Source organism: Sinocyclocheilus rhinocerous, unplaced genomic scaffold (genome assembly GCF_001515625.1).
Source record: "Sinocyclocheilus rhinocerous isolate Xijiao unplaced genomic scaffold, SAMN03320098_v1.1 scaffold590, whole genome shotgun sequence".
NCBI lineage: Eukaryota > Metazoa > Chordata > Actinopteri > Cypriniformes > Cyprinidae > Sinocyclocheilus > Sinocyclocheilus rhinocerous.
In genome coordinates this window covers 436,353-458,457 of record NW_015637177.1, presented here as the reverse complement: position 1 = coordinate 458,457, position 22,105 = coordinate 436,353, and the positions used below count along the sequence as shown (strand labels likewise).

General features: G+C 39.3%; 1 protein-coding gene across 1 annotated transcript in view; it reads left to right on the top strand.

The window, feature by feature from the left end:
* Positions 1-1,216: 1,216 nt before the first annotated feature.
* Positions 1,217-22,105, top strand: part of stox2a (storkhead box 2a) — a 50,652-nt gene continuing 29,763 nt past the window's right edge. Inside the window, exon 1 of the mRNA XM_016563789.1 lies at positions 1,217-2,384. Coding sequence (XP_016419275.1) covers positions 2,063-2,384 — 322 coding nt within the window. The 5' untranslated portion in view covers positions 1,217-2,062. The remainder of the gene's footprint in view (positions 2,385-22,105) is intronic.

Sequence of the window (22,105 nt, the reverse complement as noted above, 5' to 3'; positions counted from 1 at the left end):
GTAAAATATTTATTATATATAAAATAAAATTAATATAGTGCATTTTCTTTACAGTAAATTTAAACTACCATAACTTTTTGATACTTAACTTAATTTTTTTAAATTCCACTTTTGAGATAATCTGCTGATTTTCTTTAAAAAGAGACCGTTTTAAAAGATTCAATCTTGTTCTTTCTAGCGATTCTCAGATCACTAAACAAGAGGAAACACCCTGGGAACTTGGGAACCGAAAGCTGACACGAAAGCTTGGGTGCCCTTGCTCTCTGTATAGAAGTTATTTGATCAAGGCTTTAGAGAAAAGAACCTCACACAAATGCAAACAAGGCCAAATTCTTTTCAGATAACAATCCACAATCTCACACTGCCTACCTCAAAAGGTAGAAGAAATACACAACTTCCAAAGTTTTTTTTCCCTCAAGTTAAGCATTTAAGTACCCATTTCAGTTATAAAAAGGGATTAAAAAAATATGTAAACTAAGATAATTAATATCAATGTGTTAATTTATTAATATCCCCACCACCACATTTGTGGTTGGGGCATTTCTACAATTCAGCACCTTAACATGAAACATGTATATGTTTAATCATAAAAACATTCCAAATCATACATTTCAAACTTATTTAAACAATTGACACAAAATATCTACACTGTTATGGACAAATACATTTAGCCTATACTTCTATGAAATTATGAACACTTCTTGATATTATTTGATATTCCTGATAACCTTTAAAACAGAAAAGTGTATATTTCACTACACAAGTGTACATTTCTTTTGATTTCTCTGTATTCTTTGTTTACTGTTAAGATACACATGCTCTAGGCCTACATGAGTGTTTGTCTTGAAGGATAGACATTCAACAATGATATTATTAAACTTTGATTAATAACTTAAATAGGATGGAAACAAAAGAGTGGACAAAAACATATAAAAGATTAAAGGAATATTTTTGTTTTAGACCCAAAGCATTGTGTGTAATATATAAAAAACCTATTTTCTCTTTTTAATTAGCCCATTATAATTATACATAAGTGCAACATTATGCCATAGCCTGTATTAAGAACTAAAGGCACCGGATACAAGGAATAGGCCGGTTAAATGAGATAAACACAGCATACAGACATAGCCTGACCTCTCATCGCCTCTACAAGTCCACCCTATCATTTCTCCTGTCGTGAAAAGTGTTAAAATGCATTGCCCTAATCTGTGAGCGCCAGCTCTCGTTCTGCTTTCCCCTTGTTCACCTGTTGCGAGGCTCACACTGTCCTCGCGATGTTTTGAAGGCCGCCTGTAGGTGGAGTCAGGAAAACATCTGGTGATCCACGCGCTCTCCGTCGACGCGTCCAATAATCCGCCGCCGCACCGGACACCAGGCGTTGCGCCTGGTCAGGGACAAGAGCCCGACGCCTCCGAGACGAGTTAACGGTTGCGAGTGTGACACCAGAAAGCGTGCGGTCCATATGAACGCCCCATAGTTCACAAGACCGACTGGGAGGCAACCACGGAGTGCACCAAATGAAGACATGAATAAGAAGGGATGAAGTCATCTCCTGCGCTTTATGGCCAGCAAACATCACCGATGAATGCAGTGATCGATCAAGCCACCGCTCAAGAGGCCTCCTCGATGCTGGAGGAGTCGGTCTCGCTTATGCGCAGAATGCCGCGGGAGATGTGTGGAAAGAGGCAGGTTGAGATCTATTAATACGGACAGACCGACCCATCGATCATTCAGCTCAGCCGCTTTGCCCAGCAGTGCAGCGCCAGGTTAACATTGCCCACCGGACCGCTGGCATCGGGCTATGGGCGCACCGTGCGGAACGCGGCGTTGTAAGCGTTTGTTTGATGAATAAATGACATTGGCGTCTCTCTCGCGTATCATGCTGGTGGACCCTCCGCCGTCACGCGCAGCGCTTCGGCTCCTGGACATAAACTGAAATACGGTGCAATGTGTTCGTTTTGGAAATTCAATAAGGTGCGCAATAAAACACCGTGTGAGTGCCGCGGAGCATCGGACAGGGTCGCAATCCGCGCCGTGGCCTGCGTGTGAAACGCGCCGGAGAATGGAGAAGTTCCTGCAGATAGCGCCCCATTCCCTGGCCATAGTGCTGTTGCGGGTCAGCACCGAGGAGGCGGCCGCGGTCACGGAGAAGCTTCAGCACCATCACACAGGCTACGAGATATTCGCCGACTTCAAAGCGGAGAACATGCAGCACTTCTGGAATAAGAAAGTCACGGACGCCATATCGGAGACCTTCTTCTTGGGCTGGATAGATGAACATGTTCTGCTCATTCAAGGCAAGGAGGATCATTTGGAGGTCCTGAGGGAAGGATGGACGCGGAGAGCCCTCAACCCACCGCGGGGCTTCGAGATCAAGTGCATAGGTAAGCCTGAGCAAATGGCATCACACTGGGACCCTTGCTGGAAGGAAGCAGCCAAGTTGTTTTTATGTGGAATAATGTGCCAGGGAGATATTTTAACACAGTGATGTGTGGGTGCAGAGGTTTGAGAGAAATTTGCCAACCTTCTCCATATTGAAGATGCCGGTAAGGTGCACTTGCAAATTGAAAATGCAGAAAATTTAATATGAGGTTCTTATGAGGTGAGGTTTATCTGCTTGAAGAAATTCTGGACACAGTGGGCATTTTAAGAGGAATGCAAAAAAGTAAAAATGCCTTGCCACATGAGAAAATGCATTTGACTGTAAAAACTGTTTTAAAAGTAAAAAAAAAGTTTGAGATATCATAATTTACAAAGAAAATTGATATTTAGCAAGGCATACTTTATATTTACTGTATATATTTTGTTTATACTTTGAGGTAAGCGTTTTTATTAAGTACAATTTGTAGTCATTTTATAATTTATTGGGATGTGGCATTCCCAGACCTCCTTGAGTGAACCATCACATTTTTTTATTTATTTCATTGAACTGTTGTACTTTGGAGAGTTTTGTGTTGCAGTTTGTTATTTATATTCATATTATTTTCATAAATATGTTAGCTGCATTTATATGATAAAGTCACCAGATGCCAGCTACCAGTTGGCTAGAACTAGTTGATTTATGTATTCATTTTCATGTCTGGAAAAAAACTTTCTCCCTTTTTAAAATTTGACAACTTTGGAGAAATGAATGTGACAAGAGGAACGTGCAGTGAGATTTATTGTAAAACTGTAGGCTCTATGAAGTCCTTAAATGTTGCTTTTGAATTTGAGGTCAACAGCCCAAGATACATTAAATCCAATGCTTCCTAGTATCATGCAGAAACACATTTTATGAATGATTTTCTTATTGTAAAAACAACACGATCAAGGCCACTCTTGCTATTACTTTTAAACCATCCATTCTGACGGGTTCTTTGCTCTAACACTCCCATAAATCTTGACGTCTACTTGAAGGAGAAACAGGTTGAAAGTTAAAACATTGCACTGGATTATACATCATACAGAAATGAAGTTACACAAAGATGTGCTTTATCTCTGTGGAAAGTTCCTATTCTTTCACTGCCTCAAAACATTGATTTAATCAAGTGTAATTTGTTTTATAATAATATTTATAATGTAATAACCTTTAACAACATATTAAAAAGGTCTAAATATTAGTAAATATCAAGAAAGTGAAAAAATTTATCAGTTTGCATGTGAAGCATTTTATATTCCACCCGTAGTTGTTTTGACTCATCGTACATAAGGCTGTGGAAACAAAGGATATTTTCAAGGGTGAGACTGTGAAGAAATGGGCCTCCAATCACACATAATGCAAACATAAAACAAACCTGTACATATCACTGCACTATCAGCTCTCAAAGGGAAATTCTTCTCATTCCACTACCTGGTACTGAATGATTTGTTTTGGAATGTCTAGTATTTGCAGATTTGATGGGCTGATCTACATTCCAACTCATCAAATGATTGATTATTCATTGTGAATGCAGTGATTTGGACTGTTGTATTAGTTTAAAGGAAACATTCAGTCTCTGGGTATTTTTCAGTTTTTTTTATTTCCTAGGCCTATATACAGTATTTCATTATCTGACAAAGCCCTTTAATTAATCAGTTTATTGTTTTATTTGTTGTTTTATTTTATTGCTTTATTAGATTGTAAACAAATATATATAAAATAAACTATTAATTCCTGCTTTAGCATCAGCTCATATATGGAAACACATGCTGTTATTATAGCAAAGAATTTGATAACAGATTTTTTGATTTTGCGATGTAGCGTCTTTTGTAGGAATTGATGTAGTCAACATTCTAAGCATTTATTGTAGTTTGAAAGGATTATTTTTGCTTATCATTCCTTATATCAATGATTGACAGAAAAACAGAAAGGCCATAACAATTTAACATAGTGACTTAAAAATGCAATATTTCTCTTCCTTTCCTCAGCATGTTAAAGGGGTGGTTGATTGCAATTTCACTTTTTTTAACGTTAATTAGAAAGTGAAAAAGTGACGTGACATGTGGCCAAGTATGGTGACCCATACTCGGAATTAGTGCTCTGCATTTATCCCATCCAAAGTGCACACACACAGCAGTGAACACACACACGGAGCAGCGATTTTTGCTGCGGCGCCCGGGGAGCAGTTGGGGGTTCGGTGCCTTGCTCAAGGACACCTCAGTCGTGGTATTGAAGGTGGGAGAGAGCGCTGTACATTCACTCCCCCCACCTACAATCCTGCCGGTACGAGACGCGAACCCGCAACCTTTGGGTTACGAGTCCGACTCTCTAACCATTAGGCCACGACTTCCCCCCGACTTAGTGTGTAATTTCTTTTGCTGTTTGAGCATAAGCAATATCTGCAAAATTACAATCCTTTGGGTTACGAGTCCGACTCTCTAACCATTAGGCCACGACTTCCCCCCGACTTAGTGTGTTCTTTTGCTGTTTGAGCATAAGCAATATCTGCAAAATTACAATGCTGAAAGTTCAATGCAAACGGAGATATCGTCTTTTAAAATTCTGCCAGTTTAATGCCTACAAAAACGGCTGGTAGGGACTACAACGAGTTACTTCCCGGGTTCGTGACGTCACAAACCCAGATAAACCCCGCACTCGGGAAAATGCAACGAAGGGGGCGAGGCCATGTTGTGCTGCTTTAGAGAAGAAGAAGAGAAAACTAGGGGTGCACATAAAAATCTATTCATATATGATTCGCAATTCTGTCTTCTAATGGATTCACAAGTTTTCAAAATCAATGTTCTAAAGCAGCGGTTCTCAATCCTGTTCCTCGCGACCCCCAGCTCTGCTCTGCATCTCTCTCCGTCTCGCTCTCTCTCATTCAGATCATCAGCTCAGCTCCAACAATGAACTGTTCCATTTATACACTTTCACATAGCTATGAGAAGCGTTAAACATGGACACGCGTACTGTACTGCCATACTGTATTAAAGCTTTAATCAGGATAAAACCGTATATTAAAAGCTAACAGAAGCAGTAGCATTTACAAATAACAGCGTATCTAAAAGTATGAGACAACAACAAACAAAAAACATACCATTAAGAGTCGTGCTTGGACAGGTTCTGCGCAATCCTCTTTACTAATATCCTCTGCGTCTCAATCAGGCTCAAACTGATAAGCAATATAGACAATGCCATTGTTTACAATACAACCGGAGCACATGCCGCTGGGGTGAGGGGCGGGACGTTTAGATGCGCATTAGAGGCGGTTTAGCCAATCACAACACACTGGGCTAGCTAACCAATCAGAGCCCATCGTCTATTTCTGAGGGAGGGGCTTCATAAAAGCAGGAAATGATCAGCGCGTTTATAGGAGAAGGGACAGAGCAGTGTGGAATAAAGGTAAATTATGTGGAAAATAATGTTTTTTTTTAAACGAAGCATTAACACATGTTAGACTGCACCCCATAAACACAATCAAGCCTAGAAAAAAACCAGTCAACCACCCCTTTAAAAATTTTGTTATAAGAATATTTGAAATGGTCATTTAATCATTATAGAACCTAAACAAATCATCTTGCTCATGTTGGATGGCCATACGTCCTCTTTTTTTCTGGACATGTCCTGGCTGGGATTTCAAAATTGCCTGAAATGTCCAGGTTTTGGCTTTGTTTTTATGTTGATATGCTTTCTACAGTCCTCATACATTATGTGTGTTTACATTGCTTTTAGGCAATTTAGAAATCCTGACCAGGACATGTCTGGGAAAAAGAGGATATATGGTCACTCTATGCTTGTGTATCATGTCACATAAACATTTATGTACCTATTTTTTATGTACCCATATTATATAAATTAGAATGCAAGATTAAAATGAAATTTTAGAATCTGCTTGTCTTTGCTCAGTTATGGTTCTGGACCATTAAGTTCTTAGATTAAGCATTATTATCTTTTTTATGCAGCAGCTTTATATAAAAATGTCCCCTTTTTACAACTCCTTTAACTTATGTTAAAAATTATTACTTGCTGATAACTATACATTCAGCATCTTAAGAAACCAAATGTTGGCAGGGTTATAGATATTCTGTCCTTGAGTTTTTTTCTTCCTTCTATGCAGTAAAACAGGACCAACAAAAGTGAAGACTCAAAAGTTTAGAATGTGTTTCTTTAGATGCATTACCCAGACTTCACTCCTGCCAACAGACATTGCCATCTAGACAGTTAAAAAAGTTTCCATTAGTGCTAAAAATGTCTTGACATAGCACAGGCCCCTAAGGTGTGTGATTATCGTAAGCATGACAAACAAGTAGTGTCAAGCAGAGTTCATACCTGTTTGTGTGAGTGGTGGGGAGGTTGTTTGTGTTCAGTGATTTATCTGCTAAGGGTGACATTAACTCACCTTAAGTAAGGAACCTTTTCTCAAATCTTTGAAGACTGTCTGGTAAAACTTAATTGCAGACATGGAGTTTGACTCAAGCTTATATCAAAGCTTTTGAAGTAAACAGCCTGGGTGTTTTTGCACTCAAAGTTGAAACATATTTAGATGTATTTTATGCAGTCATAATAGTAAGATATAAGAGCTATAGTGAAGGAAATGTTCATGAGAGTAGCAGCTATGTGATAATACTGCTTTTAATGGTGTTTTTTGTTTGATTTGCCTTACAAAAATGGCGATCATTTTTGTACATGTAGCAAACAAAACTATTTTAACTGGGAGAACTTAGATTTACTTTCTACAAAGTGTGAAAAACATAACCTGCATTTTTTTTCTTTTAAATTATTAGAAATTCGAGATGTGTAACTCAAACCCCATATTTCTGAATGTCAGGATGAAATGGGCTGAAGATTTATACTCTGGGTAGATTGGGATGGCTACCTCCCATGTCTTTGTATTACTTGGAGGACGCCCAGAGACCGTGAAGTTTTAGATTTCACAAAACACGAACCACTTAGAGCCTTATTGGTAACCACACTCTTAAGGAGATTCCTCAAGGCGTCTGCAGAATAGTAATCATTTTGCTGGATGTCAGGATGAAATGGGCTGAAGATTTATACTCTGGGTAGATTGGGATGGCTACCTCCCATGTCTTTGTATTACTTGGAGGTCGCCCAGAGACCGTGAAGTTTTAGATTTCACAAAACACGAACCACTTAGAGCCTTATTGGTAACCACACTCTTAAGGAGATTCCTCAAGGTGTCTGCAGAATAGTAATCATTTTGTTGAAAAGTGAGAATCCCTCTTTAAACATGTTCCACGTTCAGCATCTGCCAGGACTGTGTTAATGGAATGTGGATGGCTGTCCATAGATCAGCTTGTCACAGGGCGGAAATGTACAAGGACCGTGATAGGACAACGTCCCTGGAGGTTGTGTATACACATGGATTGTGGTGGCAGGTCTGCTTTGGCGCCGATGGGAAGGAAGGCTGGGGGACAGGAAAGGGAACTCTGTGGCAAGCCCTAGAAGCCTTGTCTTCAATAGGAGGAAAGGGAGGAGTGCAGAAGAGAATGAAGGGAAATTGCCAATGGATCAGCAAATCAGCATCATGTAGGAATGTGTGGACAGCCTGGCTCAGTCATAGTCAACTTTCCTTTTCAGACAAAACATTTTCGGCAGTTGGACCACAAGTGTCATGGTTTTATGGCTATATGTTGTACCTGTTTCATATATCATATAAGAAATCAACTTCTTATTACAATGACAATATGCTGTAATGTTTTAGAACTTAAAACTAAGGTGCAAAATGGTTTGTTCTGAAACCAAAAACACAATGAGGTTATACAGGTTAATGCAATCTCATGTTTATTTGTATGTGTATTATGCAAAACGTATGTAAAATGTACATTTGCATAGGAAAAACATACAATACTGACAGCATCTAAAAATATGTGAACAACCTTACAGACATACAAATGTTTACAAATCCCAAATAATCTTTTCATTTGCATTATTAAACGCAGTTGGCTTGTTTACTTATTTTGAAATGATAACTTTTGATTTTGTTTTGGGTTACTTTTGGTGCCTTCAAAGGATTACATCATTTTAAACAATACTAAATATTTCTGTTACACTTTAACTTAAGGTGTCCTTGTTACAGTGTAATTATACATGTAAGTACTGAGTGATATTAATTAAATACATATACTATATGGTTAGTGTTAGGGTTCTTGCATGTAATTATGCATAATTAAGTGCTGTTATAATAGTAAGTACATGTAACGTGTAACAAGGACACCTTAAAATAAAGTGTTACCAATATTTCTGTAATCTGTAATTACAAATCTTTAAAATCCAAGTCTTTATTTAACAATATTAATTTCCTTCCTCAGTAGTAAAAGTAACCGTCAATTTCTACACTTTTAAAAAGTTCGAAATTTGCCTCAAGAAGCAACAAAGGTTTCACGTCAGTGATATCAAATGCTCATTGGCTCTTGTATGCTTCATTACAAATTTCTACATGCCGAAACATGCCAAATGTGTTTCTGGTGATGTGTGTGTTTGAATAAGATATGTGTGTCTCACGGAGTGGGTCAGGATAAGATTTTCAGATATTAACAACTTTAACAAAATTTTGACTGTCTACCTAACACAAAACTTTTGTATACTGCCTTAGAGTACATAGTATACAGCATGTCGTCGTTTGGACTACTTTGGTAGTGCTTTTTAGCCATTTTTGGAATAAATTATAGTGATTACACTTAGTTCCCCTTCAGGAACTCGAGCTGCGTCGAGATTCGCTTTGGGAACGCCCTTGCGTGACCGCGTTCTGAAGCACGTGTCAAATCAGTCCAATGGAGCAGCGAGACGTCACGTCTCTCTGCCGGATACGCGGTCACGCAAGGGCGTTCCCAAAGCGAATCTCGATGCAGCATCTCGTTCCCTCGGGGAACCATGGTTACATACGTAACCTAGAGACGTTTTTCTTTATACTGTAACTTTATATTTTTTTTAAAAATGGTCAGATTTGGTTATAAAGATAGGAGTTGGATTTGCAAAAAAAAAAATATTTAAATATGTTTACATCTATTGTTACTAAAAATATTGTTATTGTACATATTTCTGTCTGTTTCATTATGTTGATTAAAAGTGGTTACAGGTTTGTGGATAGAGTTAAGGGATATAAAATATATCTATGAAAGTATAAAAATATATTTAAGATATATAAAGGATTCAATAATATTATACATAAATACAAGTTACTGCTTACATTTTAGATGCATTCATATTGTAATTTTCAGCAACTATCTAAACAAAAAAAGTATTTTTATTTACCTGTAAAATGTTACATATAAACAATTAATTGGTTTTATTCAAGTTGTAATATTATTTTTGACCATAATATATTACTCAATTATTTTAAATTGTTGAATCAAACACATTAATTAATACAAACAAAACTAAATTTCATTGGTTAAAATACCTCTTTAGGGTAACAATTGCATTGTAAGATAGACACCAGACACAGTTAAATGTTCCTGGCTGTGTGTAGCACCTACAGCTCTGCACACTCTCCAGAGGGATCCCAAAAAGAGCAGCTAAAGTTTATTTTTAACAAGGTCTACTCTGTGAGTATTTTACTGCAGTTTTAACCATTTATTTGGTGCTTTTTAAAGACTCGAATACAATTTGATGAGTAATGTCTTAAATAAGTGCTGTATAATTAAACTGTGTCTTTTTGACCTTCTCTGTGCCTCCACTTGCTCCTTGTTCTCCAGTTCGCTTTAGGGGTTAAAGTTTGTTAGATGTGTCATCAGGTGTGTTGATAACACCTGATCATCCACAGAGATTAAAGCATTTTGTGCATGTCTGTGTGTGAGAGGTCAGCAGTAAGTCATGTTGCGTTGTGATCTTTGTGTGGTGTCTTACTGCATATTTGGCTGATGTGGTGTTTGGGACGCTGATGCCTGTGCAGGTTCACTTTCAACACCTCATTGTAAATCTACCGCTCCTGCCATGGGCTTTAAACAAAACACCCACAAAACCTGATGCAAGTGCAGATGTGCTATTGCTCAGTATTGACTATTAGTGTCACTTCTAATCTAATTTTTAAATTAAAGGTGCACTCAGTCAGTAATCTTTTGTTGATGTTGTGCTGTCCATTGTCTTGGATTTACATTGACCGTAGTGCAGTTGCTGCAACTTCACACAAAAGCAAAAGCCATGATTAATTCATTCCGTGGGTAAAAGTGTCTGGAAACAGGAGGTTACCACAATAAAATGGATTGTATTCAGCACTCAGCATGTCGACCTCCATGAGAAAACGGCTCCATATAAAATAAAATATCTTTATTAAGCTACTGTAATGACGCATTCAATTTTTAAAACATGTACTTTTAACTTTTTCTATGTGGGAAAACTGAGTCCATGTTAGTTGCATTTTTTTATTCATTTTAGGAATAGTTGAAATAACAGTCAGAAAGATGAACAGAAAAGTGGTCAAATTTTTGTAGAAATTCTTGTTTTTTACAGTGACTTTCTGGGGTTTTAAAAATTATTAACAGTAATTTATTGTTATGAACACAAAAATGATTTATGTATTCATTTAATTTTACAAATAACCCCATTAGACTGTAAATATCCATAATTATCCATATATAATATATCACTTGAGATTACCGTACCTCCATTATATATATAAAATTATATATATATATATAATTTTATTTAATTCAAGTTATACAGGTCACACTGTAAATTACATTAGCATGAAAAAATTGAATTAGCCTCTTACTTCTTTCATCCAACTGTTGACAATTTGATGTTGACGACATTTAACTACATGAATTTGTGCTGAGAATCATGTGTGGTCCTAAAATAGCCAAACAAACAGTATGAAGTTCTGTTTTCACTCATTAACTATATATTTTAGCCTGACAGTCCATATCTGAGCTTCCACTTTGGGCAAATATACTTTGATAAATTTTCCGGTTGAAAGCCCAGCTGTGGCTTTGAGCTTTGGCCTGTAAGGAGATCTGTTGCGGAGCAGCCCTCTCCTTTAACCTGGAGCCTAACCTGCACTCTTCACCTTCTCCCTCGCCGGCTTTACTCATGTGTCACCTTGGTAGAGTCTTGCTGAGTGTTGTCTCACTAACTGCCATTCTTGCACGCTCTTATCAGTCCTCTGTGTATGTGGACTCGCAAGAGACTCTGAGAACACGGAGAGGTTTCTGCACAAATCTATGTCAATTAATTTGTTTGCTCTGTCTGGCTTTAGGTGCACAGTCAGAACATAATAAATGTTCTAGTGCTTTGATAGTTTTTTTTAGCCCATTCATGATTTAAATGTGTTTCTTTTGAATGCTACCTTCTTGCTTTTTGAAATGATTTTGGGTTCACAAGTAAAAGGCATTTTACAGCTGTGCCATTGTCAAACCTGTAATCTTAAATGAAGGACAGGCTCTGGAGATCCTACAACCTGGCATGTTCCTACTTGAAATGTTATTCTGCCATTTATAGAGTGCTTTGAAAGGGGGAAATTACTGTGATAAAGACAATAGTCAGCAACTCTTCTGTCAGGTTGTTCCTCTGATTAATGGAAAGTTTTAAGGCTTTAATGGAGCGGTGTAAAAAAAATAAAAATTTCTGAATCATATTATTGCTTCAAAGACAATGGCAGTCATTTCTGACACTTTTTTAGCAGACTTGATCACAATGTTACTGCATATATTTGGATAGGTTCTCTGTATAATTGTCAATGACATGACACTGTTTTTTGTCAGTTCTATTCTTAAAATATTTGATGTTGTCCTGAAATCATAATGAAGATAAAAGAATTACATTTCTGAAAAGATAAGTAGTTTGGAATAATATTTTATTACTTAGAAAGAAAACAAACAAACTGCATTAGCATGAACACATTTCATTACACCAAATACACAAAATAATGTTTTTTTTAGCAGCATCATATGACCCCTTTAACGTTTTGTCCACAAAATCAACAGCACATAGTTTTTACCTTGAAAAATACATTTAGAAACTTTTGTCTTGATGGTTTTACACCACACTGCATTTTTATTTAATAGAAAATCTTTACTTGAAAGTTGTTTGTTTAAAACTTTTCTTAAAGTTTTTCAAAACCATGTGAAACCGACATGACCAACAAAGATTTATTATATAATTTTGAAAATGCCTATTTTGAGTGGAAGCAGAAACACGCCGTTTTTCGGGCCTGTCTCTTTAAATGCAAATGAGCTGCACAGCATGTGAGTACTAAACTAAGTTCTCATTCACACACAAGTTTACGTTAAAAACACATGAGTTACAAAAACAGTCGGTTATGTCTGTGAAGGTATACTGGTGGGAAATAAATCGCATGTTTAGTTTAGATCTAAATAGTGTTCTGTGCTGGTCTGTGCAGACAAAGACAGAACAGTTAGCATGTTTTGCTCAAACCTTCGCCATGGCATTAGAGCTGGTACACTGTTGTCGCTTGCAAAATCAAATTGACGGCGCTTTGGGTGGAAGCTTACAGATTAAGGGGCGGTAATATTATGAGATCCCTTTGCCACATCACCAAGGGAGCGAAATCAGACGCGCTCATTTTCTCAAATGCTTGCAGAAAAAGGCTTACCAAAACAAAGTTACTGGGTTAATCTTTTTCACGTTTACTTGGTTGCTAGATGCACCAGGGACCTGATAGCACTTAAAACCTGGAAAAGTCAGATTTTCATGATATGTCACCTTTAAACTGGATTTTTAAATGTTTTTTCCTTTTTTCTTTAAATCATGGACACATTATTGACCTCTTCAGATGGTGAGAATGGACTGATTATTGTTGGTTTATCAGGAATGTTCACGTGCTCATAACAAATAGTTGGGTAGATGGGGAATTTTCAGTGGTTGAAAATATCAAACTGATGAGAAAAATTGTGTTTACTTTTATTTTGTATTAAACACGCTTTTTGCTCACTGATCTGGGCCTCCATCTGTTTAAACTGATATTAAGCATGTGTTGTGTGCAAACATTGAAATAAGAATTTTTACCATTGGTGATGTGCTGGCTGTGTGAGTGTTCAATGAACTCTCTTTTCTTTACTGCCTGTGAAAATATAGATAAGAGTCCTTCCAGCTCTCATATTTATCATGATTTGTGACGTGGGTCAATGTGTTTTTCACCTGAGGCTTTATTTTCCCACTGCACTGTCCTGAGGAACTTTCTAATAACTCTGATTTTATTAATGGACTTTTTTTTTGTTAACATTGTTAGATTCCTTTCATATAGCTAAAACAACCAAGGAGAATGATGTATAAAGATCTGCTTAATTTGAATATCTGAATGTTAAATATTTGTAATACATTGGAAGAGTTTTAGCACTAGACTGTGGGTGTAGGTTTCTGTGTTGAATTTGAAGGGCTCGTACTTGTCAAGGCTTTGTTTTACCTTTACATTTAGTATCCTCTCTTAGTAGGGCTTGGTGAATCTATTCAGAAAACAAAGCATTTATTGAAAACCCCCAAATTCTCCTTTGGTTAGGCTTCTTTTTCGCCCTGTTGAAAGATTTGGAGCTTGATAAAAGCTCCAACACAACTGGTCCCTTCTGCTTCTTTTTTTTTTTTTTACAGTTTCTGCATTCATTTTTTTGTACACTATTTAACAATTTATAATTAGCTCGTATGAAAGCTTCCACTTGCATACTTGATCCCCTGCCCTCTAGTTTATTTAAATCCTGTTTTGGTTATTTGTGCCCTGTTGTTCTTACAATAATAAATGACTCCTTGGCCACTGGTGTTGTGCCAACAGCACTTAAAACTGCTGCTGTCACTCCCATATTAAAAAAGCGAAACAGTGATTCGAACAATCTCAGTAACTTTCGTCCAATTTCTCATCTTCCATTTATTGCTAAAATTTTAGAGGGTGTTGTTAACGGTCAATAATCTGTTTGAGCCCCTTCAATCTGGGTTTAGGAAACTGCACAGCACTGAAACAGCCTTGGTTAAAGTTGTTGTTAATGACTTACTGTTAGCTTCTGATTCTGGCGCTCTCTCGATTCTCATCTTACTCGTTCTTAGTTCAGCCTTCGACACTGTTGACCACATGCTTTTACTAAATCGACTGGAAACTGTCTTTGGTGTATCTGGAACTGCACTAGATTGGTTTAGGTCATATTTTACGGGTCACAGTCAATTTGTCTTTTATGGATGGTTTCAGATCTGATGTGGATCCTGTTTGTACTGGTGTCCCACAGGGCTCAGTCCTTGGTCCCCTGCTTTTTAGCATTTATATTTATCCTCTTGGTCAGCTATTAAGATCCCTTAACCTCAGCTACCACTTCTATGCTGATGTTACTCTGATTTATATACATTCTTAACCTGGTCAATTTGTGGATGTCCCTCATCTTTCCAACTGTATTTCTGAGATTAAGTTGTGGATGTCTAAAAATTTTCTGTCTGAATAGCTCTAAAACTGAAGTTATGCTTCTTGGCTTTCCCCACCAACTGCGAAATGCTGCTTCTATAGATCTATCAGTTGATGGTGTTGCCCTAGAGCTACACAGTAAACTAAAAAATCTTGGTGTTATCTTTGACACCACCCTGTCATTCGAGAATTTTGTACAGAACACGGTAAAGACCTCCTTTTTTCATCTTAGAAATATTGCACATATTCGGCCTATGTTGACCTGTTCTGTTGCTGAAAAATTGATTAATTCTTTTGTTTTCTCACGAATTGATCATTGCAATGCTCTGCTTGTTGGAGTGTCCAAATGCTCTCTTAACAAATTGCAATACTTGCAGAATTAAGCAATTAGAATTTTAACTGGGGTTAGAGCTGGCGACCGTATTACTATTATTCATAATATAATTATTCATAATATAAACGCCTCCTAAAAAGCGTAGTAATCCTCCTTAGCCCCTCTTCACATTTTCAGTGGCATCTCCACCATTCACCTTTAGAGATGTCCTACTGCAGAGCCTATGAGCTCATCAAGCAACGTCGCCATGGTTACGGCTGCTGTTGCGGCTCAGAAATAAGATGGCTGGTGTTTTTTTCCCCCTTCCTTTTTGTATGAATGAACCAGAGCAGCTTCGCCTTTCCCCCTCCCAAATAACTTCTTTTTTCTTCACCCTCTCTCTCTAATCCAATCTCCCGTCCTCCAATCCACAGCCAAGCAGAATAGTTCGTGATTTCAGCTGATGAGCAGGCAGACAGCAATAGGACGGTGTGAGGAAGAGGTTATAGCACAAGGCCTCTCTCCTCAAATGTATTCGAGCTGAACCTGCGGCTGGCCACATTATTTAGATTTACTCTCACAGGTTCTGATGCACTTGTGGAGTATTTTGTACATTTTTAGTGTTTTGTTGAGAGAGCTATTTACATTGCATTGACACTAATACTAAATATTACAAAGTATATATAAACTGTATGTCAAATCAGACAGTACTAAAATATGAATGGTATAATAATGTATAATGGAACTGATGATGGTTATATGATTATTCAAGAAAAATGTTTAATAAGATACATACCTCAGCATTCAAAAATGTGGGTTAAGTAAGTTATTTTTTTCTACCAGGAAATGAATACTTTGATCCAGCAAGGAATTAAAAAGGAGATCAAAAAATGTCAAATAAATGCTGTTCTATTGAACTTTCTTTTCATCAGATCCTGTTTTTATTACAGCATCCACAAAACTAAGCAGCATAACTGTTTTTAACATGGATAGTAAGAAGAAATGTTTCTTAAGCAGCAAATCAGCATTTTAGAGTGATTTCTGAAGCATCATGTGTCATCATAGGAATAAATTACATTTTAAAAATAGAAATCAGTTATTTTAAATTTTAATAATATTTCACATTATTACTGTTTTTACTATGTGTTAATAAAACAAATGCAGCCATGGTGCGCATTAGAGACATCTTTCAAAAACATTAAAAAATCTTACTGAACGGTAGTGTAGGTAAACAAAATACATAAGCAATCTGACTAGTAATACTTGTCATGTTTGTACATTTATTGTTTACTAATTGTCTTGTTGTGACTTGTTCTATGTATTGTAACTGAGACTCATAGTAGCACTATTGTACCACTAGAGGGTATGTTAGGATTATACTCATTACAGAATGAACAAAACTGATCATCTGTCATTAGAAACATTAGCCATTGTCCGTACTTAAATATGTGTGTCTGTATACTGTTCACAGGTTTGTGTTTGTGGCAGTTATTATATGCACAAGTTTAGAAATTCCAAAATAGCTTCTTCCATTGTATGAGATTCATTGTATCAGATATTATGGATTTTATTGTGTCATATATAAGGCCTGCAGCTTTTGCAGAGTTTCTCCATTTATTCATTGTTAGCAAATAGCATGTTGTGGGTTTTTATATTTTACTACAACAAAGCACATATGTTAATAATGTATAAAATTTACATTAAGTTAACACAAGGGAAAAGGGGTTTTTGAGTTAGTCAAGTCAAGTCACCTTTATTTATATAGCGCTTTTAACAATACAGATTGTGCCAAAGCAGCTTTACAGTATCAAATAGGAAAATAGTGTGTCAATACAAAAGGACAATAGTAAACACTCAATTTTCAGTTTGCAGTTCATCATTGAATTAAGTGATGTCATCGTCCAGCTCAGTTTAGTTTAAATAGTATCTGTGCAATCAAGTCAACGATATCGCTGGAAATTAAGTGTCCCCAACTAAGCAAGCCATAGGCGACAGCGGCAAGGAACCAAAACTCCATCGGTGACAGAATGGAGAAAAAAACCTTGGGAGAAACCAGGCTCAGTCGGGGGGCCAGTTCTCCTCCGGCCAGACGAATCAACAGGTTGATCCATGCTGTAGCAAAGTCACATTGTGCAGAGGGCTCATCTGGTTCCTTGGTCTTGTCCCAATGGCCGTCTAGGAGACAAGGTCTTCACTGGGGATCTGTCTCTGGGGCTCATCTAGTTGTCCTGGTCTCTGCTGAATTTGTCTTTTTGAAGCTGCATTCAAAATCCACTTGGCTCAAAAATTTGAGGGGGCGTTTGACGTCTCTGATAGGTAGCCAGTGCAGTGTTGACAGAACCGGGCTAATATGGTCATACTTCCTGGTTCTAGTAAGAACTCTAACTGCTGCATTTTGGACCAACTGGAGTTTGTTTATTAAGTGTGCAGAACAACCACCCAATAAAGCATTACAATAATCTAACCTTGAGGTCATGAACGCATGAATTAACGTTTCTGCATTTGACATTGAGAGCATAGGTCGAGCATAGGGAAAAATGCAGTTTTACAAATGCTAGAAACATGGCTTTCGAATAATTTACACTAATTAATTCAGATAATTAACACCTCTGTTTTTCAGAATTTAGCAGTGTCATGAATCCGGTCCGTGGCTTACATTGCATTGATTTGACTCACCTGCAGTCAATCACACACACACTATATTACACCCACTCAGATCCTTCTCAAACTGCAGAGTATTGTATTGCGTTTATCGCTCTCCAAGTGATAGCTACTTTACGGAGCCAGTCCTGAGATTCTGGTTTATTCTAGTCCTGTCAAGTCTTGTCTGTTTAGGCTAGTCGTGTTTTCAGATTTCTTGCCTGTCTGTGGATTATTCTCTTGCCCTGCTCTGTTTGGACTCTGTTTGACCCTCGCCTGAACTTTTGGTCGTGTTATCGGATTACCCCCCTTGTCAAGCCCTCTGGATATTGTTAGCCATCGATCGACCACACCTGGGGCCAGTTGCATATATTTAGCCACCATGTTAAGACTTAAGAACTAGTTTGACCAACTAGCAGTTGCCAAGGGGTAATCAGTCTTACTTTTCCAATATAAAAAAGACCAATCTACCTTTTCATAACTGAATTTAAAAAGTATATGAAGAGTCTTGAAAGAAAAAAAATAATGACTAACTTTTTAAGACTAGTCTAAACCGTTTATGCAACTGGCCCCTGTTTTGGATTACTCTCTTGCCTTGCCCTATATATATATCTCTTCGCCATTGTCTGACCCTTGCCTGTTTTTTGACCACGTCTTTGAATAAAAGCTTGCATATGGATCCGCACGTCTCTCGTCTCGTTCGCCCCGTTACAGAATACTCGACCACACAAGGATCCAGCAGCTTTTCAGATGAACATTGGCCAGGTATGGACATTGCAAGACTGTTATTAGCCCTTGAGCAGGGCACGCGATCGCTCGAGGGCTATATGCAAGAGAATCTAGCCATTGCCTATTACTCTGATTTACCTGACTGTGTGTTGATAGAGTTTTCTTGCGAAGGCATTAATCAACCACTAAAGTCTAAGCTTAGACGCGAGGGTCCGCGTTCATCACTTTGTCAGTTTATGGACTATGCTTTGTTGTGTGTTGGCTCTTCATTAACTGTGGATGTCGTGGAGGAGGAACACGACACCGCGTCTGTGACTGAGATGGCGGACGCACCAGTTCGCGCTACAACAACCGCCCCGTCATGTCTCAGCTGCTCTTCATGAGTCAAGTCAAGTTACATCTGTTCGTTCGGAGTCACGTTCAGAATCAAGTTACTTCACAGCTGATCTTCCAGTGTCAAGTCACGTCACAGCTGATCGTCCAGAGTCAAGTCACATCACAGCTGATCGTCCAAAGTCAAGTCATGCACAGCTGATCTTCCAGAGTCAAGTCACGTCACAACTGATCGTCCAGAGTCTCGTCAAGTCACAGCTGATCGTCCAGTGTCAAGTCACGTCACAGCTGTTCGCTCAGAGTCCTGTCACTTCCTGTCTGTCGCACCCAGATCCTCAAGGTCTGTTCTTCAGTATCCCAGACTGGCATCCAGCGTGGAGGACCCACCGCTGGTGTCAGCACGTGCTGCTGGTATCCCTAAACCAGCACTCTCAAATCCTTTTGCCCCAGAAGTAATCCCCTTGTCTGCTGCATTTCCCATATGTGGGATTTCTCTCTGGTGTGTATTAGGGTTGTGTCGGTGAGGAAATTTTCCCACCGGTTAATCGGCGTGTGACAATACCGGTATCACCGCAGGGGCGGGGCATTCCCTCTTTTCCTCACTTTCCTTCGCTTTTAAATGGCTTGTAAAACGACGGTGGGGGTCGGTGACGCGGTGGGCAAGTGACGTAACCGGTGTTGCGGCATCACCGTCAACACCGTCTATCGCGGCAAGCCTAGTGTGTATGGGCTGCGTTCACTACCGCCGAAGTTCCAGAGCCAGCGACGTCCGCGGAAGGATTGCCAGAGGTGGCGGCTGAGGCTGCAGAACCTCAACTCTCTGCCTGTCCTGTCACGGCTATGGAGGCCATCTGTAAACTCTCTGCCTGTCCTGTCATGACTATGGAGGCCGTCTGTGAACTTGAACTCTCTGTTTTGCCAGTTTCTGTCAATGAGTCTGATCATGAACTGTCAGTCTATCCAGAATCTATCCATGAATCTGTGTCTGAATTATCTGCCAGTCCCATTTCCCTCAATGAACCTGACGTTAATTCACCTGTCTGTTTCCATCCCACTGACAATTCTGATGTCGTACTATCTGCCTCAGTTCATGAGTTGTTTGTCAGTTCAGTTCCAGTCAGTACTCTTGGTTATGAACAGTCTGTTCACCCTATCTCTGCCAACACACCCTGTTTTGAATTGTCTGCTTATCTGGTCTCAGTTAACGAACCTGTTTTTGAACTGTCTGCCTGTCAAGTTTCGGTCAGTGAGCCTGTTTATGAACTGTCTGCCCGTTCAGTGGTCACCAGGGAGACTATTGATGAACTTTTTGCACTCCCGGCCTCGGTCTTTGAGACCGTATATGCTCTGTCTGTCACTTGTGTCTCAGTTTTTCCTAGGTCCCAGTCTCTACCATGGGTCTCTGCTCTGTCCGCTACGCCGTGGTGGTCTTCTGTCTGGCTCTGGTGGTCTTCTGCTCCATCGTGGTGGACTTCTGTCTGGCTTTGGTGGTCTTCTGCTCTGTCTGCTGCGCTGTGGTGGTCTTCTGCTCCACCTTGGTGGTCTTCTGCTCCATCAGCTCCGCTGTGGTGGTCTTCTGTCTGTCACTGGTGGTCTTCTGCTCCTCCGTGGTGGTCTTCTGCTCCGTCTGCTTCGCCGTGGTGGTCTTCTGCTCCATCTGCTCCACCGTGGTGGTCTTCTGTCTGGCTCTGGTGGTCTTCTACTCCACCGTGGTGGTCTTCTGCACAGTCCGCTCCGCCGTGGTGGTCTTCTGCTCCGTCTGCTCCGCCGTGGTGGTCTTCTGTCTGGCTCTGGGGGTCTTCAGCTCCGCCGTGGGGATCTTCGGACTCGTCTGCTCTGCTGTGGTGGTCCTCAGTTCCACCTATCCTGCCGGCTCTGCCCTGGCATCCGGCTCTGCTGGCTTTGCCTCAGTCCCCTGTCCCTCCACTTCCACATGGACCTGGCCCTCCATCCCTCCCCCTGTTCCGCCTTCGCTCCAACACCTTCCTGGATTGTACTATGTTGGGAGTGTCTGGAAGCCGCTCCTTGGGAGCCGCTCCTTCCGTCCGATTGCCACCAGAGGTCGCCCTTTCATTATATTGACTTTCACACCACACAGACTGTTACATGTCACCCTGGACTACATTTCCCATGTTACATTGCATTGATTTGACTCACCTGCAGTCAATCACACACACACTATATTACACCCACTCAGATCCTTCTCAAACTGCAGAGTATTGTATTGCGTTTATCGCTCTCCAAGTGATAGCTACTTTACGGAGCCAGTCCTGAGATTCTGGTTTATTCTAGTCCTGTCAAGTCTTGTCTGTTTATTCTTGTCTGTTTATTTATTCGTGTTTTCGTATTTCTTGCCTGTCTATGGATTATTCTCTTGCCCTGCTCTGTTTGGACTCTGTTTGACCCTCGCCTGAACTTTTGCTCGTGTTATCGGATTACCCCCCTTGTCAAGCCCTCTGGATATTGTTAGCCATCGATCAACCACACCTGTTTTGGATTACTCTCTTGCCTTGCCCTATATATATCTGTTCGCCATTGTCTGACCCTTGCCTGTTTTTTGACCATGTCTTTGAATAAAAGCTTGCATATGGATCCGCACGTCTCTCGTCTCGTTCACCCCGTTACAAGCAGTAAGAAATTACTCGTCATACAGTTTTTTATATCGACTATGCATTCCGTTTCAAATGGGTATGTTTCGCCGGGCCACAAAGAAATATAGAGCTAAGTGTCATCAGCATAACAGTGAAAGCTAACACCGTGTTTCCTGATGATTTCTTCCAAGGGTAACATGTAAAGCGTGAAGAGTAATGGCCCTAGTACTGAGCCTTGAGGTACTCCATACTGCCCCTATCGATATGACACCTCTTCATTCACTGCTACGAATTGATGGCGGTTAGATAAGTACGATTTGAACCATGCTAATGCACTTCCACTAATGCCAAAAAAGTTTTCTAGTCTATTCAAAAGAATTTTGTGGTCGATAGTGTCAAACGCAGCGCTAAGATCCAGTAGCACTAATAGAGAGATACAACCACAATCAGATGATAAGAGCAGGTCATTTGTAACTCTAACGAGAGCAGACTCAGTACTATGATACGGTCTAAATCCTGACTGGAAATCCTCACAGATACCACTTTTCTCTAAGAAGGAATATAATTGTTAGGATACTACCTTTTCTAGTATCTTTGACAGAAAAGGGAGATTCGAGATAGGTCTGTAATTAACTAGATCTTTGGGGTCAAGTTGTGGTGTTTTAATGAGAGGCTTAATAACAGCCAGTTTGAAGGTTTTTGGGACATATCCTAATGACAATGATGAATTAATAATAGTCAGAAGA